The sequence below is a fragment of the Cupressus sempervirens genome, chromosome 7, assembly GCF_028749045.1.
Source record: "Cupressus sempervirens isolate cs-2001-9-10 chromosome 7, ASM2874904v1, whole genome shotgun sequence".
NCBI lineage: Eukaryota > Viridiplantae > Streptophyta > Pinopsida > Cupressales > Cupressaceae > Cupressus > Cupressus sempervirens.
The window spans coordinates 513,869,956-513,890,240 of NC_143124.1; the positions used below are offsets into that span (position 1 = coordinate 513,869,956).

The window sequence follows — 20,285 nt, forward strand, 5'->3', positions numbered from 1 at the left end:
TTACTGCAGCAGTTCGCAATTTTTAGACTATGGGTTCAGATTATTTTCACAGTTCTAATCTTATGTAGTTCTTGATATGATGCATGATAACTTTTAGTTTGAAGGTTCTGGGAAGTGGCCAATTGGTGATTTAGCAATTGAGAAGACAAAATCTGCTTTCTGCTTGAAAATTGCTGAAAGGTAGGTTAAGGTTGTATATGTTAGGTGCAATGTCAGTCGAATAAATTTTCAATTGAGAAAACCAAGTCTTCATTCTGCTTGAAAATTGCTGAAAAGTAGGTCAAGCTAGTATATGTTAGTTGTGATTGTTCAACCGCATTAGAATGAAAGATACAATCTCTGACCTTTGTCTAGGTGATTGATCGACTCTGATTATGTTTGAGATCCTACCAAAGTTTGATAATAATGGAAAATATGTTGTTAATTGCTTTTTAATTTTATTCAGCAAGGTTTAATGTTCTTACATTGAGGTTGCATTATTTTGTTTCCCTTAATATTTTTGGTTATTGATAACCAGTATGCAGAAGCAATGGGGTGTATTCACTGTTGCTGCTGAGGATGCTGTAGATTTGCTGATGGCTGGTTTTGCTTTTCGCCTGAGAGTTTTATATGAGAAAGATAAAAGTTTATTAAAGAAACAAGGTAATTCCTTACTTATGGCCACTGTTTGTTTCTTAACTTTGTTTTTAACACAGTCATACACAGGTGATCTCAGCACCCTAAACTTTTCTTATGTCTAAATCAACAATTCCTGTATATTCTCTTGATTTTCAACTGATGTGTGCTTAGGTATCTTTGGTATGACCCTGGCTGCAAATCCATCACGTAGCAATGCAGTTCCCCTTGAAACAGATTATCTGCTCCGTAGTCAACACGCAAGCATGCTAAATGGTTTGCAGGGATTACATCCAACATATGGGCCAACTGTTCGGTGATTCTGTCATGCTATCTTCCTTTTATATGGAACAACAAATATTTGTATGGTGTGATATGTTGTTTTATCTGGATCACTAGATTCATTTTTGTCGCACTATTTTTCAGGCTTGCAAAAAGATGGATTTGTTCACACCTGTTTTCAGGATTTTTGGCAGAGGAGGCAGTGGAGCTATTAGTTGCTTATATATTTGTGAGACCTTTCCCTTTCAATGCTCCTCGCTCTCGAATGACAGGATTTTTAAGGTGATAATATCAGCAAAAGATCTTCTCATGAATTGGATTCATATCATAATCTTGGTTAAATAGATTTCTGATTTCATACTTTGATTGCCAATTTCAATTATACAGTTGAAAAGTCTCTGTTCGTGGTTTTGATAGAAAGGAAAATATCTATATAGCTGGACCTGTATATATAGGCATAAAATCTTACAACGGAATTTGCTGTATTTAGACATCTTTTAATTATTCTAGTTTTCCTTGCACATTTAATTATTTCTTCATCTGTTTACAGCTTTAACGGCAGTTTATCCGCTTCTAATTCATCAATGCTACGCTTATTCAGCTCTTTAATTAATTTTTATTAATTTCTATCTGCTCAGTTGCATATGGATATTTTGTATAAATAACTATGGTTGTACCAGAACTTCAAACAGTACATGATTTCATCAGCAATTGTGCATTTATATCAGCTTATGGGACAATGGAGTTTTAGAGAAAAATATTTAATTGTGCATTTATATTTTTATTCCATCTTTTTTTGACAATGCCTGCTAGATTGTATCTGGTATGGCTACTGGAACCCGGTATGATGGTATGGCAATTTTAATGATACTCATAATTACCAATAAAAGAATATTGAAATATCATATAGTTTAATATTTAATATTTATGTAATTATTTTATATATATTATTGAATACTACATTGATGATAATTAATATCAATTGAAATCATAAATTTATCTATTTATAGATTATAATATAAATATAATATATCTTATATTAAGTACAATTTTGATGGTCTGGTTTTTTTTGTTTGGTAATGGGTGCAAAGCTGGAAAAGTATTAGTTCAGATAAATGAGTTTTGCCTTTCTAACTGCTACCTTGGTACTGGATACACTACATTATTATCATCTGGTGTATGCACTAACAGATAAGAAGATAGGAAGATGAGTTGCTTTCTTGCCTTGAGTCTAGACTCTAGACGCATTTATGCTTACCTGTCTCTTTCCCTTTATTTTCTGTATTTGATTATCCTCCTAACATAATGCTCATCACACAAACTTCAAACTGGATTTTCAGATAAGCACTGTAATTTCAATTTCTTATTTCACATTAATGCATATTATGATTTGTCCAGATTTTTCCATCAATTAAGCATTCTTATAATCTAGTTTTCATTCATAACACCATTCTTAATCCCGCTGTTCCGCAGTCACAAGACCCAACATTCATATTTAGAAGTCAAATTGTTAATCCATATTGCAAAGATGAAACACAGATCAAACAACAAGTCACTGGCATGCATAAATTTACTATGCCACCGATATATCATAATATTACTGCGTATAAGACTTAACTTACAGTCTGAAACAACTTTCATATCCTTCAGTAGCTTAATACAAACAAAACTCACTGTTGCATTTTTCCTGTAGAGTCCGAATCCTAATAGTAAGAACCTATTGTCCTGCATTTTGTCACCACAAAATGTATATAACAGTATGAAACTTTTCCAACTTAGTTTCACATTTCTCTAATTTAGTTCATTATTTAATTGGATAACATTGATCAACCATGTTAATTTTATAAAAGGTAACTCTGATATCATACCAATCTGAATCTGCAGATCGAACAGATCCAATATATGCATGAAATATCCCTGAATGAACATGCCTATATAATTGGTTATTGTCTTCATTATGATTGGCATCTCCTTGGGGCACTTTTGTTAAAGTCTAAATGCATAAACATAGTTTAATTACTAACTAATTGCCATCCATAAGAGACACTGATCTTATGAAAACAATTTCTAAGGACATGCCCCTTGGGTGTTATATATATATATGGGGTGTGAATGTGGATAAAGGACACACATCAAAATACAAGTCTGCTCTTTTAGCATTTATTGCCTTATACAATTTATAGCAGCGATAAACATTTTATTGCAGAACTATACATCATAGCAAGAACACTTAATATAATGTCCGATATATAGAAGGACCATCTCCAACAAGAGTAAAGATATTATATCAGTATTGATTAATTGGAGTTTGCAGAAATCTTACATGGTATCAGAGCTCTGCTAGTCGAACCTTGGCTTTGCAAATTGATAATCAGATTTAAAACATATCTAAGCAAACATCCTTCTACCTTCAATGGCCAACGCAATCAGAGCCGAAGACAGGTTTGATGGAAAAGAACACTTCGTTGCATGAAAATTCAGAATTATGACGACTTTTGAAGACAATGATGTAATATAGTTTGTTGATAAGGAATCCAAGCAACTTGATGCTGATCCTCATAAAATTATTTGGATTCAAGGAAACAGGAAAGCCATGAAAATCATATTAGATGAAGTTAAAAATGAAATAGTACCTATGCTAATGAAACATCAGACAACATTTAATATGATGAGTGCATTATTAAATGCATATGAGGTTAACAATTCAACTAGAACCCTTGCACTAAAAAGGCAACTAAATCATATAAAAATAAGGAAGGGAGAATCTATGAATTCATACTTCCTAAGGGTGGCTAGTCTAAGAGATGAACTTACAAGTATAGGGACCATAATTGAAGACAAAGAGCTATCACTTATGGCTATAGATGGGTTATCAGATTCACGGGAAACATTCTCACAAGGAGTAAGTGCTAGAGACAAACTTCCAGACTTAATAGACTTAAATGAGATTGTCTTCAAGAAGAATCTAGGCAACTCAAGAAAGGAGGGAAATTGAAAACTGAAAATGAACTTCATGTTCTCAACAGAAATTCTTACAAAGGTAAGAAGAAGCACTTCAAAAAGGAGGCTTATCAAAGAAATGACAAACCTAAGAGATTTATCCAAAGTTAAATGCTTTAGATGTGAGAAATTTGGACACTATAAATCAAATTGTCTAGAGAATACAAAGCAACAAGCAAATTGTACAAACGTTACTAGGAAAGAGGAAAACTATGATCTTGAGAAACGTGTATTGTATTTAGTGCTATCAAATGAAGTATTAAGCAAAGCATGGGTAATTGACAGTGGATCATCTCGACATATTACAGGATACAAAGAAGTACTAGACTCAATATTAGAAGAATTTAATGACAAACTTACTATAGGTGATAATTCCACTCATTCTGTCAAAGGAATTGGGAATTGCACCTTGAAATTGAAGTCGGGTATTTCTCTTCATCTCAAAAGAGTACTCTATGTACCAGGAATCAAGAGGAATCTAATATCTGTTACAACACTTGAAGATGATGGACATAAGGTTGCATTCATGGATGGTAAAGTAATGACCTGGACTAAGAACTCTTCATTTAAGAAATCAAAGTTGATTGGTCAAAGAAAGGGATACTTGTATGAATTAAATATGGAACTTATTCAAGCCTTAATCCATGAAGCTACTGATATAAATGAAGTGTGGCATAGAAGGTTAGGGCACCTAAACTTTAAAGCCTTATCAACTATGGAGAAGATTGTTACTGGTTTACCTAAGTTGAACAAAGATATTCAAGCATATGCAAAGGATTTGCACTAGGTAAGAACTCCAAAAGTCCATTCCAAAATAGCACTAGAAAAACAAACAATGTTTTAGAATTAGTCCACTTAGATTTATGTGGACCTATGTCTGTTCCTTCTCTCAGAGGATTTTCATACTGCATACTCTTTATGGATGACTTCTTTAGGAAGACATGGATTTACTTGTTGAAATGTAAAGAATAAGAAGAAATTTTTAAAAGACTTAAAGAATTCAAAACTTTAACTGAAAACCTATCCGGACATAAAATTAAAACTGTTAGGTTTGATAATGAAAGGGAATATACTTTAGATTTTTTTAAAGATTTTTGTATAGAACCAAGAATTAAGAGTGAGTATATTGTTCCTTTTTTTCCTCAACAAAATGGGGTAGTAGAAAGGAAGAATATGACAACTATAAAAGCAATGAGAGCTATGATACTTGACCTAAACTTAGAATTTTATCTTTGGGCAAAAGCCTCATGTACTGCTGTCTATATTCAAAACAGAACTCACTCCCATCTTAGAGATAAAACTCTTGAAGAAGTCTTTTCTAAGGTTAAACCAAATATAAGTCATCTTAGGATATTTGGGTGCCCTGTAGACATACATGTTTTAAAAGAAAAGAGAACTAAGTTAGAACTTTCGGAAGGAAAGACACTTCTGTTGGGTATAGTGAAACCTCCAAAGCATATAGAGTTTACATAACTGGTCAGAAAAACATTGAACTTAGTAGGGATGTAATATTTGAAGAAGATTTAGCATTCAAAAGAGCAAGAAAATCATGAACTTGAGTTTCAGAGGGAGAACATTGAAGAAATTGAAGGTGAAATTCAAAATCTTAATCTTGAGGAAACTCAAAATCCTAAGAAAATACCACTTTGGGCTTGTAAGACTACTAGAAGGAACCTTTAGAGAAAGCAAAAAACCCAAAAAGATTCTCTAGCTATGCTGCAAACATGAGTGATTTATCTAAATCAGAACCAACCAATGTTTTAGACGCTATTAAACATACACCTTGGAAGGATGCTATGACAGAAGAAGACCAATCCATTATTAAGAATAATGTTTGAGAAATTATTCCCAGGCCTGATGGAAAATTTGTTGTTTCTTCTAAATGGATATTTAAAATCAAGCATGTTGCTAATGGTAGCATTGAAAAATATAAAACCAAGTTTGTAGCTAGAGGATTCTCTCAGAAGGAGGGAATTGATTACAAAGAAACAATTTGCTCCAGTTGCTAGATACACCTCTATAAGAACAATCCTAGCTATTGCAGTATAGAAGGGATGGAAAGTACATCAGATGGATGTGAAAACAACATTTCTGAATGAAAAAATTACAGAAGAGGTATATTTGGAACAACCTAAAGGATTTGAAACTCATAATCCTAAAATCTTTGTTTCTAGACTCAAGAAAGCTCTTTATGGGCTTAAACAGCCTCCCAAGGCATGGTATGAAAGAATCGATACATATCTCACTAGTTTAGGATTTTCTAAGAATGAAGCTGATCCAAATCTCTATTATAAAAGGGACAAAGATGATATGATAATTTTGATACTATATGTTGATGATATACTAATAACAGGTGATGATCATCTTATAGATCAATGCAGGAAAGAGCTAATCAGAGAATTTGATTTGAAAGATTTAGGACTCCATTACTTCCTAGGATTGGAAGTATGACAGAACTCCGACAACATCATACTTAATCAAGGAAAGTATACATTAGACATCTTGAAGAGATTTGGAATGTGGAACTGCAAACCTACATCTTCTCCAATGGAGACTAATCTACACAAACTTAAGGAAGCAGCAACAGAATCAGCCTCCATAGATTCTACTATTTACAAACAGATGATTGGGCCTCTTATGTACTTGGTAAATACAAGTCCTGATATTTGCTATGCTGTTAATCCCTTAAGTCAATTTATGTGTGAGCCAAAGGAGAGTCACTTGGTTACAATCAAACACATTATGAGATACCTACAAGGCACTCTTAAACTTGGGCTTAAGTATAAGAAAGTTGATTTAAACTTACATGGATTCATAGACTTAGATTGGGGTGGTAGTGTTACTGATAGGAAAAACACTTCAGGATGCTGTTTCAGTTTAGGCTCAACAATGATATCATGGATATGCAGAAAGTAGTCATTAGCAGCACAAAGTTCCACAGAAGCTGAATACATTGCAGATGCAATGGCCTCTCAGGAAGTAGTTTGGCTTAGAAAGTTACTTGTGGGATTATTGGATTAACCCATGAATCCCACTATCATTCACTGTGATAATCAGAGTTCCATCAAGCTGTGTGTGAATCCATTTTTTCATGACAGATCCAAGCATATTGAAATTCCTTACCATTATGTAAGAGATATGGTAGACGGGAAAACTGTCAAGTTAGAGTACATTTGCACTATAGATTAGACAATATATATTCTTACCAAACCTCTCTCTCAAGTGAAGATAGATCACTTCATAAAAGGACTTGGTATGGTTGAATTATAATACATTTGTATTCTTTAATTATTAATGAAATAATTTTGTGTTAAAATTATTATTGTTAGGCTATTGACTGTTATGGGCTTCACCATTTGTGTTCATTATCTAAGAGGTGACGATTTGTGAGATAATGAACACTTGCATAAAAAACATTATGAGAGATGATGATCTCTGAGATAATGTACTGAACAGTAGAGAATTACTATCAGATCTAGATGAGGTCAAGATCTCATTGTGATGTAGACATTTCTATGCCTATGAGTCACAACTTGGATAAAGGAAGAATTTAATCATTCTTCGGATTTTATTCTGTGTACTGGCAAATCTTAACTGAGGATCATATTGTGATGTAGGCTTGTCAGTACCTATGAGTCACAATTTGGATAAAAGAAGAATTTAATCACTCTCCGGATATTATCCTATATATAGCATCCCATACAATATTGTTATCACAAGTATGAGTGATAAGTTATATCGCAAGTATAGTAATATGACATAGTATCATGTGTTCAATGATACCACATGCTTAGAAGATTTAGATAGATATAGAGTATCAATCTTATGCTTATTCATCGTAATTGATGGTGCTAGATTTATTATCTTTTAGAAGAGGGAGTGTTAATTTTATAAAAGGTAACTCTGATATCATACCAATCTGAATCTACAGATCAAATAGATCCAATATATGCATGAAATATCCTTGAACGAATAGGCCTATATAATTGGTTATTGTCTTCATTATGATTGACATCTCCTTGGGGCACTTTTCTTAAAGTCTAAATGCATAAACATGGTTTAATTACCAACTAATTGCCATCCATAAGAGACACCGATCTTATGAAAACAATTTGTATAGGGCCGATCGAGAGAGGGACGTGTCCTTTCTAAGGACATGCCCCTTGGGTGTTATATATATGGGGTGTAAATGTGGATAAAAGACACACATCAAAATTCAAGTCTGCTCCTTTAGCATTTACTGCCTTATACGATTTATAGCAGAGACAAACATTTTATTTCAGAACTATATATCATAGCAAGAACACTTAATATTCTGTCAGATATATATAAGGACCATCTCCAGCAAGAGTAAAGGTATTATATCAGCATTGATCAATTAGAGTTTGCAAAAATCTTACAAATCAATTGACTCCAATTGATATAATGAATCCTTTTACTGAAGACTTTCATCAAGTCATTTTAGTTTTTTTGTTTGTTGAGCATATGCTTGATTTTTGAAGCCTTCAACGTCCTTTTTCTCGTTTTTGAGTGTGTTTGTTTGCTTTTCGTCTTTTGGTTTTGTTCAAATCATTGCTTTCGGTTTTCCCTTCAATTCAGTCTCTCTTAGGGCTTAATTGGAGTTGGCAATCAAAAGATATATGACCATTTTACTGCCGAAAAGGTGGACTCTCTAGATGCAATTGCATGATTTAAAAAATCATGTTATATGTTAATGTTGACATTCACTTTTTGAAAAATATAACATAAAATCACTTTATGTTATGTTTTTAAGTTACCCAATAATTTAAATTTATCACTTAAAGTAACTATAGAGCACTTTATCTTATATTTTTAAATTGAGTTGATTATTTTTGAGTAACTTTATTTTTTACTTTTTGAAATGATATTTGCTCATAATATGTTAATTCTATTATGTAAATGTTATTTTTGACCCAATTAAGTAATATTGTCTCAAAAATCAATTAGACGTGTTTAATTGATCACTTAAGTTGTGCAATTATACGTCTTTCAACCTCTTCACATGTAAATATGTAAGTGCCTGTAAAGACCACGATTTTGCACTAAAAAGGCATTTTAAAACATTAAACATGTAAATGCATGCATTTTAAAATGTGCAATGGGTCTCCTAGAGTGTGATTTGCATCTTAGAGCCTTTTTAAAACATGTAATCTCACTCCTAAAGTGTGATTTTGCACTATAGGCTTGTTTGGACAAGTTTTTAAAATATGCAAATGGACTCCAAGAGTGCGATTTGCACTTAGAAGCCAAATACATGTTATTTAAAACATGCAAATGCATTGCGATTTGCATGAAAGACTCCTTTTGATACCGTTTAAAACATGTCTTGCCCATCCTAGATTGCGTTTTGCATCTTCTTCACATGCATTAGCAATCTAAGAACCCAATTTTGCTTTCAAGGGCAAAACGATTTGTGCATTTTCTCTCCAAGAACACGTTTTTCCTTAGAAACTCTAGATCTGTCCATGCTATAGCTTGGAATCTCTCTATCTAGGGTCACTTTTACCTCCTTGGGCATTCCCATGCCTTAAGTGTACAAATCCATGCCAAAAACACTGCATTTTATGATCTTTTGGAGCCACATTTTGGAGAAAAATGCCCAGATTTGAGGCTTTTTGATCATGTTTTTCCTCCAATGCAAGTCATTTTTCTGCTTTGGCCCTAGTATTTGCCTCCAGTAAACACGTTTTTGCCTCTTCATGGCAAAAATGACTTGTTTAATGGCTTTCTAAGACCACATTTTTGACAAAAACAGTTTCTGCTTGGAGTTTTTGATAAAAATGACTTGTGTATTGAAGGAAAGAGACCACGTTTCCAAAACGTCCATTCAATGCTCATCAATATCGATTACTTGCACATTCGAAGGGGTCAATATAGTTGTTTGTGGATTCAAATTTGGAGGAAAGTCAATCATTCAAACTTATTGATCCTCCATATTTGGCTCTTTGATCTCCAAGTAAGTAGACATTTTCAACTTTGCTCATCAATTCATGCTTATCTTGCTATTTTGTTGCATATTGTGGCTTGTTATTGCTCACTCGTTCAAAGACATCCCATGGAAAGTGCATTTTTGCTTTAAATAAGATGAAAACCTTCATTTTCACATGCTTGGATTTTCCCAAAATCCAATTTTGAATTTGCATATGAGAGTAACTTTGTTTTTGTCATATTCGAGTCCAAGACCAGAGGTATGTTTTCATTTTATGTTTAGTTTGTTGGGTGTTTGTTTGCTCATTTGTTTTCGAAGAAGTTGCAAGTTCTTTCCCAAGAACGCAAGATCATTCCACTTTTCACCTTTCCATGCAAATGCATTGTTTCATTCCATGTCCATCATTACATGTCATAGCACATTGCATCTCATTCTCCATATGCGTTTGCATGTAATCTCATCCCTCATCCGTACTTACATGCAATCTCATTCTTGATTCTCATTTACATGCCTTTACATCCTCCAAACCTAATTGCATGTTTGCATAAACAACAATTACATGTAAATCACTTTACACGTAATTGTAGTTAGAGAACCCAATGTTGGCTAAAGGTCACTCTTTAAAAGCCGGAATTCTCATTTTCACACATTTCCATGTGCCTAGCTTTCATTCCTCAAGGTATTTACATAAGGACCCGTCCTTCATCCACATGTATTCCATCTCTTTGAATCTCCTTTCAGCCCTTTACATATGCTTACCATTTCCATTCAAAGCCATTGCATAAATACCTTTGAATCCAAATTCCGAACATATTGTCCCTCGTAGATCCATTGTTGCCAATCAAGAATCAACGTTTTTATGGAATCAATATCCTTTGATGATGTGTTCACATTTTGGAATTTTCATGTTGCAACACAAGATATGGCCTCATCCACAAAATCCCAAGGAAAGATGAAGTACAAATACGAGAAAGAGTTAGCTTATGTGACTGTATCTTAGGTTTCAAAACCTCTAGATAATGTTTCTGACACAAAGATCAGACACGTTGACATGGCTGATTTCATACAAAGGGTCAAAGCTCCTTCAACTCTTGAAATGAGATGCATCAAGAAGAGTAATATTTATTTGGTATCTAATTTCCCTATGGCTGCCTTGGAACCATAATTTGTCTTAGGATGTGCACGACATTTCAGTCCAAAGACTAAGACAATCAAAGGCTCATATGGAAAGGTCATCATTAGCCTTGAACCAGAGGTTATTGAACAGATCTTTAAAGTTCCTCAAAATGCAGAGTGCGTGGATTTGTCAAAGGAGACATCTTTGGAGTTATGAAATGAGATAAGATAAGATAAGATAATAGTATTAATGTCCAACAAAAGACCACAGAAAGGTCTATGGGATTGAGAGTTTACAACAGGGCAACAACCAACAGCAGGAGCACCAAATGGTGTCTGAAATAAAAATAAACAACAAGAAGGAAAGAAAAAGATAAGAGAAGTTCATAGAATGCTAAGGCAAAGATTAGGAGTTCTTCGTTGTTGAAAAGAAATCAATCACAGAAGGATAAGATTGCGGGAGGACATGAAGTTTGATTTGTCTCTGTGAGCTCCTAGAAGAGTGTTGCTGATGAAAGAAACTGCTGTGGGGTCTGACAAATCTGGAATGACCAATAGAACAGGTAGAACTGGACGACTTTTTCACACTTTGTAACAGAGATAAGGGTGAGTAGAAGGTAGTAATAAGCTAATTAGAGGAATGCCGAGAAGGAAGAAGTGATTGTAAAGTACTATCTCGGAGTAGGGTAGCCTCCTGAAGATAAAGCGTGAGACACCGCTGGTCCATGAAACTGAAGAACACTGAAAGAGAAAAATAGTCCCGAAAGAGACAATAAAATCTACCTCTAATCTCATAATAGATAGGGCAGAAGAAAATAAAGTGAATCTCTGTCACAACCTTCGCTAAAGTACACCACTGATATATCCGTGTGCCACTATCAAGTTGATGGTCGGTATGAGCCCAGAGGTGGTGAGAACCAACTCCGAAGGATCCCAGAGAGATACGCAGAGCATGACACCAACGTGGAGATAGGTAGCTAGGATGAACAATAACCCCATCATAGATCTCCAGAAAGTGCTCAGCATAAAAGGCCATCCTCAAACCTAGTCCACCAGGAGGGTTAGTCCAGGTGGTGATAATGTATTGTCTGTAGATATCAAGTTTGACATGTTCATTTAGCTCTTGATGAGAAGGGAGGAGATGAGCAGGGGCATCTAGCAGAAGTGGTATGGAGGGAGGTGGTCGATATCAATCTCGATAGAGCTTAGCAGAGAGGATGCCTTGCATACCAACAATGAGCACGAGAGCTAGTATCAGACCTCGCGGTTGCAACAGAGGAACAGTATGCTAGGTATGAGTATCTATCCTGATCTCAGTTAAATCCGCAAAACCACAAAGGCGATGAAGGAACCAAATCATGTCAAATATGGTCGCAAGTCAGAAGGGATGAGCTTCGAACTCAACAAAAATGATACTGAGGAGTGAACCTGTGACATCTGATGATACGTCATAGAAGCAATGTCTGCACCCATTCGATCGAGGCCCTGTTGGAGACAAGGAGAGAGGGACCCCAAACCACAGAGCCATAAAGAACAGTTGCCTGAACAAGAGAGTCCAAGAGGGATAACTTTGACGATGTATCCTGAAAATGGTGTCTGAAACATTGTTTCTCAAACATAGCAAGAGACCCCATACGCTTACTAATTCTGGACTGAATTGTCGGTCTCATATTGAAACGGGGTCTAGAAAACTTCACTTCCAAATACATAGAAGAAGTAATTTCAATCTCTTGCCTGTAAAATAAGAAATGGAGATGAGAGGTCTTTAAGCAATTAAAGATCATAACTCGAGTCTTACCTAGATTAACCACAAGCTGTTGCTGGTCACAAAAGGAAGCCAAACCATCAAGAATCTTTTGTAAACTCTCAGGAGAAGAAGCAAGAAGAGCCGCATCATCCGCAAAAAGAAGAATGGAGATAAAAACCTGATGTAAGTAGCATCCTCAAGTTCCTCAATATACAAAACGAACAAAGTGGGAGAGAGAGGGAAACCTTGTTTAACCCTAGTGGTGCTATGGATCAGAACCGAGAAACCCTTAGGAGTCCTGAATCTACTTACCACAAATTAATATAATCGCATGATCGTGGTAAGTAACATCTCAGAAATACCAATCATATGAAGTCTTTGAAAAAGAGCCATCTGAGGAATAGAATCAAAAGCCTTGCGAAAAGCAACAATAAACTTTTTCCGATCTATGTCTAACCTCCTCAATAATAGCCTGTAAATTGAAAATGTGATCCATGGTCTGGTAGTCAGCTCGAAAACTAGCTTGTCCTCTAGCTCTACAACCTCTCCTATCAAGCTCTTTGGATAACATAGCATTCAGGGGTGTGGCATAAAGTTTGGCAAATGTGTGTCCGATCATAATGGTCTTGTAGTTGCCAGGGTCAGAAGAAAATCCTGTCTTGTGAATCGGATAAATTAGATGTCTAGGCCATGAGTCAGGGAAACTAGTACAAACCACTCTATTAAAGAGTATAGAGAGATAGAAACCAAGAACCGGAGCACCAAACTCGAAAAGGCCAGCTTGGAACCCTTCCTCATCAGCTGCTCTACTGCATCTCATGGATCTGATGGCCTCATAAATGTTAGAAGGGGTGAACAAGTGGCAGTAAGGAGGCAGAATAGGGTGGATAGGAGGCTGCCCAGAAATGTCATAAAGAGTATTGGTGTGAGAGGTTAGGGAGCAAAAGTCAAGGATGGAGGATGGAGGGGAAGAATGGGGGAACAGGGTGTGCCAAAAAAGCTGGGGGTTACAGATAAGAGTGGAGCAAAGGGATTTGCACTGAGACGCAATAAAGGATCATTTCTTACAACGAAGAAAACAAAGATAAGAAGAGCGAAGGTGAGCAAAAGTGGGGGAATGAGCCTCAAAAGCGAAATGCATTGAGCGATGGAAAGCTTTGCAGTCAACATCGAACCATTGGTTCATGGGGCAAGTATTACGGCATTTTCTACTGAGGGAGAGCGAAAAGTGGTGAGGGATGGAAACAATGGTGGACTTCCAAATGGCCGCAACAAGCAAATCAAACATGGAGGAGGCCTCACAAGAATCACTAAAAGAGGTATGATTAAGGAGCCTTTTAAGATGAAAGGAAAAGAGCTCAGTGTCACCATCAAAGAAGTGGAAACAACTCGGGGGGCGGGAAGTGGGGGGCAAGAGGTGAGCAGACTAGAGAGGAGACAACAAGTGAGGAGAAATGCGAATACTAAGGAGAGTATGGTCCACAAGAGGACGGCATAAGATGTTGAAGCTATGGATGACGGGAATGAAGGAGAGGTGAGGGCATAATCGACAAAACTAGCACCCCCATAATGAGGCCAACAGGTAAAGAGCTCATAACCCATAAAGCATGAGAGACCGTTCAAGATCACAAGTCCAAAGGACTCACAAAGCTGTAGAAGACGGTAACCATAGCAGGAAATCGACCCAAGAACATCATTAGAAGTACACTGAAGTCCCAAAGTAGTCGGATCAATCTTAGTGGTGCAAATGGAATTAGAGCGTCAATCATAAAGCAGCATTTGGAGTTCTCTAGTCCGCACATTGAAATCACCAAGAATAATGATTTCCCCTAAAGTAGCAAATTGAGAGACACTGTCATGAAGATTAACATATGGGTCTTCGTCCTCGGTTCCATGTATAGCATAGGGAGAGGTAGTAGGCAGGAAATAACAAACAAGAATAAAGATATCTGATGGTGACTCTTACGGTCAATACGGACCCACATGAATTTGGCATACATATCGTAGTGGACAACATAAGTAAATCTGAAAATATCATCTCTGATTAGACAGGCAACGCCTCCAGACCCATGCACCCCACCAGAAGCATGAACCCCTTCTCTACAAATAGATAATCACTAATAACTTGTAAACCTCGGAAGAGGATGCACAAGACTCTCGTGGGTCTCAGTGATGACAAGTATATCAACAGACCCCACTGCATCACGAAAGAGACCAAGTAATGACCATAGATAACCATTACCATTCTAGCAGTTAACAAGAAGAGAGCATGGTGAGACTGTCATTTGGTCTTTGGGGCCTATCTCGCTTCCCATCCATTGAGGGGAATCCCGAATAACTGCTTTGAGATTTCTAATAACTACCCATTTCCTAGCTCGTCTAGCCTTTGCCACAATGCCACGAGCATGTTTCAGCTCTACAACCTAAGCCTTCATGAGATCTTCATCTAGAAAACTCGTAGAAGGGAGAGAAAACAACTTCCTCTTCATTCTGAGGGCATGGAGCCTATCCGAGAAGGTGAGAAACCTGATGAAAAGGGTGTCACCATGACCAATCCAACATTTATCCAGTATAATGTTGGAGATACCAAGCTGATTGTTAAGGAAAGAGTGACCAACGGAGAGAGGGTCTGAAGTGGGAGGGAGACCACAGGCTCGTAGGTTGAGCTCACGAACACATCTCACACGTCCATCCTCAATCTTCCTTTGAACAATCTTATCCAGATTTGATAAAGGAGTAGTAACAACTGAGGAATTGCAGAGTGAGGCCCAAGATTTCACTTTTTGCTCCGTTTCCGACATCAGAGAGGTGTGTTTTGTTGCAATTTCAGATTGTTGTACTTTGATTGTATCTAATACCTGTAGTTGCTTGATAATGGATTCCATATGGGATTTTAAGCCTGTAGTTTAATAAGTAAAAGTATCATAAAAGACTTTGATTTGAGAGGTATTCGCGCTTGTGGCATTTTTGAATTCATCAATTGTCTGAGTTAATGAAAGCACTTGCTCTCTGAGCATTTGATTATCCATTTGCTAGCTTGGTAAATCGGTCACAGAGCATTTGGTAGGTCAGAGGTTGTGCATGTAATGAGCTTGCATCTCCAGTTGTAGTCATCTTTGAACTATATCTAGCATAAGCCTAGAAAACCCTGTAGTAAAGTTAGACACCAAACAACTGTGGAGGAGGCTCAATTAATTAGCCGAAAACCCTTGAACTGAGCAGTAGACATCAAAGGTCAATAATGATGAGCCACAAAAGGAGCAACTGACATCCAAGTGAATGAGCTAGAGCACTGAGAAGATCTCGTGCCACTACAAATACAATCCAAACTACAATTTCCGTGTAAATAAATCACTGCCAATAGAGACACTAGTAATGGTTGATAATTCGAACACAAACCAAACAACTCTCGCATGAATAGACAAAGCCAGCAATGATGCACTTCCGTGCAAATAAGTCACTGCCCACAAAGACACTAGTAGCTACTGAGAACACATCGACATGAGCTTAAATAGAGACACCAATACATGCGAAATGGAGGACGATGCACACTGCCCACAAAGACACCAGAAAACAGCCAAAACTACTCCTACGCGAAATGAAATAGAGACACCAGAATATGCTAAATGGAGGATGATGCACAAAACAGATGGAATGAAGAACGAAATGAGCGTAGACCAATCAAAAAAGCATGTTGAAAGGAGAAAGCCACAGTCATTGCCAACCTTCCTATTTTCGAGCTTCCACTCTTACACCTTCCACTTTATAAATGCATACTGGCTGAAGGTTTGGAGTTTTTTTCAAGATGAGCCAAAACCATCCACAAATTTAACTTCAATCTGGAATATAAAGTTTTAATTACTCTCTTTAGCCGGATATGCGGTCTCAAAGATTCTAGTGAATTCAAGCCATGGATGTACAAATTCATTTTCCAAATCTTTGATAATGAAGAAACTATCTTCTAGGGAGTGCTTATCAGTACCGCACTTTGTGAACAGTTGTTCAATGTTGGAAACTCTGCATTGTTTTCCATGAACTCCTACTTGGTCTATGTTGTTGCATCCATGGGATGTTTCTCGAGGCTATCAAACAATGGAGATCGACTTCAAGTTCCTATTTGGGAATATTATGATCAAATCACCTTGTCGCATAGCAAATACCATTATAGGAGAGTCCAAGATGCATATTTTGAACATTTCAGGTGTCGGTTTGATAAACAACTAACAATCAAGAGAGTGTAAGATGAAGCTTGGAATAGGGGAAATCAATTTGGTGCTATCTTTTTGCAGTATCCAACTTTTACTTATTTGAGAGTTGGCTATTTCAAAGGAGAACCATATACTCTGCCAAGATATGCTATTGATAAAATCGTACCAATTGAATTAGCCAGACAGCTCATGGAAGTGCAGTCATATTAGAATACTCAACATAGGCCAGGATTTGGTATCACTATAGCCAAGCCCTTGGTAATTGGTTAGTATATGATCAATTTAGTTTACAAGGCGAAAAATATGGATGCAGAACTTCAGCTTAAAACATTGAAGAAGTTCAAGACTAGGTATGGTTTTGATTATCGAGGAATGCACTCAATGATCAAAAGAGCATTCACCCATGTTCATTGCACAGAGGACATATGAATTGACCTACGCATGGAGTTGGACATCATGAGGATAGACTATTGCATGCTCACACTGCAACAGATCATTGATCTTAACATGCTCGAGATCCCATCCAATCTCCGGATTGAAGATGATGGCAATATTCTTGATTGAAAATACCATCGTGCTGGTTTTGACAAGAAATGCCCTTTTCCTATAAATTGGCAACAGAAAGAAGGCACATATATCTTTGATAGATTTCAGTCTATCTTGGCGAATACCAACAAATGGTTAAAGATCAAAGGCCTAAAGAGGGTGAATCCTAAGCTTGGGGTAGATTGTGGTAGTTGTGGATCACTTGGAAGGAAATACTAGTTGGAAATTTCAAGCAAGGATGGTGCATCTTCCTCTATTTCAGCTAAATCCCTCAAGTTTAAGTTGAAAGGTGAAAAGGGCTCTAAATCACCTCTAGATTCCTTACAAGCATCTGTGCAAGCTCAAGAACTTGATAAGGAGGAATTTGGAGAAGAACCTGATGAGGAGGATGAAGAGGAAGGAGTGGTTACGATCATTTCCCCCCCGCGATTGACAAATCAGCAAGGTCCATCCATTTAGGAAACACCTTTTCTGGGTGTCATAGATGATGATGTGGATTCATTCTCCACTATTTTCACATCTACCATCTCTGCCTTGGAAGTAGACACATTGGCGCTTACTATCTCTTCAACAACTCCTATTCTCACAACTGAGTAGTTTGAGAATTTGGGGAATATATTTGAAGATTTCACAAAAGTTAAGGTTAAGTTTCCCAACTTGATACTTTGATGACTGGTTTTGAAGCATTCATGACATAATCTTCTCATTAGGCACCTCTCGATACAGCTGTGCAAACTGAAGCATGTTCAGTCATGACGGAAATACAATCAAGATCAATTTTAGTGGTTGCTACTGTACCTGATTTAGCATATGAAGGTTTTGTTTGCCTGCATGGTTGGGCAAGATCATTATGAAGAGAAGGAATGCTGTGTTGCCCCTAGATAATCTCTTCCCATCAAGAAAACTAAGAGCCCCCAGATAATCTCTTCCCATCAAGAAAACTAAGTCTAAATCTTTGAAAGACAAGATTGTTTCAAGAATTGTAGTAGATTCTGAAAAGACTGAGTTTGTAGAGGTTGCTAAATCATTGGTGGATAAATCGGCTAAAGAACTTAACCCTTGAGATTACAAGTTCACCAAAATTGAACTTGGTAAGCAATTACGATTGGGTTGTCTACAAGATGCTCATGATGCACTTGCTAATGTATCAAAGAGCAATCATGAATTATGGGAGAAGAAGAATCAGCTCAAGCAAGAGGTTTCTCGCTTAAATGAGTTTATTCAACAACAGTCTTCACAACATGCAGTCACTACATCTCTGACACCTCAAGAGAAACAGATAATGGAAGCGGAAAAAGATTGGTTTGGAGAAGTTGTCTTTGAAGGACTTTAGGCCATCATAGATGCAGTCAAAATCCTTGAACGTATCAGAGGTATTGAAGAAATGTTGCATGACCTGATTACATCTCTGAATCAATAAGCAAACAACTTCAAGGAAATTTTGTGTGATTGGGATGAAATCGCCAATTCTGATTTGGACAGCGTGGTTGTATGTGATGTTGTCCCATCTTGCGAAATGTTCTACAGATGCCACAGATTCATGGGTTACAATGAAGAGACATTGAGGAAACTCGTAAAAAGTTGCAGGCGATCTTAGAAGATTGTCAATCAATTGAAATTGAGGTAATGTGCAACTTGGAACAAATGGGATGCCAAGTTCTTATTGAGCATGACAACTTGGTCAGAATAGAGGAGATGACTTAAGAGTATATAGTCAGAGTTAATGCTGATTTTGATTATGAAGATTTTGGTTCTCACACGATGATTAGGTTTTCTTTGTATAAATCATTAGCAAAGCACCACAAGTTTCTCTCGTAGCAAATTGCAAAGTTGTAAAATTAGCATATGCCGATGCAGTGAAAATATAGGCAATATCAAAGACAATGGAAATCTCAGATCTTCCTATAGTGCATGATGTCATCATCAAGTTTAAGGCACTTAAGAACAATCCTTAGGATTGTTTCAACTCTATTCCATCTTCTTTCTTTAGTTTTCATGTTGTAGATTGGAGAGGATGTATTGCATGAAATTGTGTAATTACATGTAATACGATTTGGATGTCCTTATGACATGTAATCCAATAATTTCTCTTGTTTTTTAGACTGGGTCAAAGTTGGTTGAGTTGCTCCCACTTTTTCCTCATTTTTCTCAACTCCTTTGCCTATATAAAGGAGTCCCCCCTCAGTGTAAAAATCATCTTTTGTTGAATGCAACTTCCATCATTGATTCTAAAGGGTTGTGTTCTTTGTTTTCACCCGAGTGTTACCCCGCTGGTTGTGTTACAAGAGAATATATCCACTAGCTATTTCTTGGGGCCTTCTTCATATGCAACCATTTTAGCAAGAAGTCAATATTTCTTGCTATATCCGGTCACCTCATTTCCAAAACCATTGAGTTTTTGATTCATTGGAGAGAAAGCTGAGGTACATCTTCTTTTGGGCTGTGTTTCTCTTTTGCCCCAAAAAACTCTATAATCCTTTGGGTACGGAGTCTTAAAATCGTCACCAACATTGTATTCATAATAGCTCCTTTCTAAATACCCTTCAACAAAGTGAATGGGTTCAGATTTGGGAACTCCCATAACCAACAGGATTGCCACAAACCTTGTAGGGATTTCTCAGTTCATTCTAAACCTCAACTGATAATTGATGAAATCTTCTCCAAGAATTTCCTTGTTGACTCTTGCTGCTAAGTCATCTAAATCATTCAAAACCCGTCTCTAGCACTTGAATTTAACCTCCCCTAAGAATGCATCAATCTATTTATTGTCTTCCAGAATCAATCTGAGTGCCTTATCCATGGTAAAGTTAGCAATGACTTT

At 36.7% G+C, this 20,285-nt stretch overlaps 1 protein-coding gene across 2 annotated transcripts in view; it reads left to right on the plus strand.

The window, feature by feature from the left end:
- LOC149547785 (nucleolar protein) overlaps positions 1–20,285 on the plus strand; it is a 227,357-nt gene that overhangs the window by 121,335 nt on the left and 85,737 nt on the right. For both annotated transcript variants that reach the window (XM_089791838.1, XM_089791839.1), the window contains exons 16-19: positions 98–180; positions 518–642; positions 790–931; positions 1,042–1,179. In XM_089791838.1, coding sequence (XP_089647964.1) covers positions 98–180; positions 518–642; positions 790–931; positions 1,042–1,179 — 488 coding nt within the window. The remainder of the gene's footprint in view (positions 1–97; positions 181–517; positions 643–789; positions 932–1,041; positions 1,180–20,285) is intronic.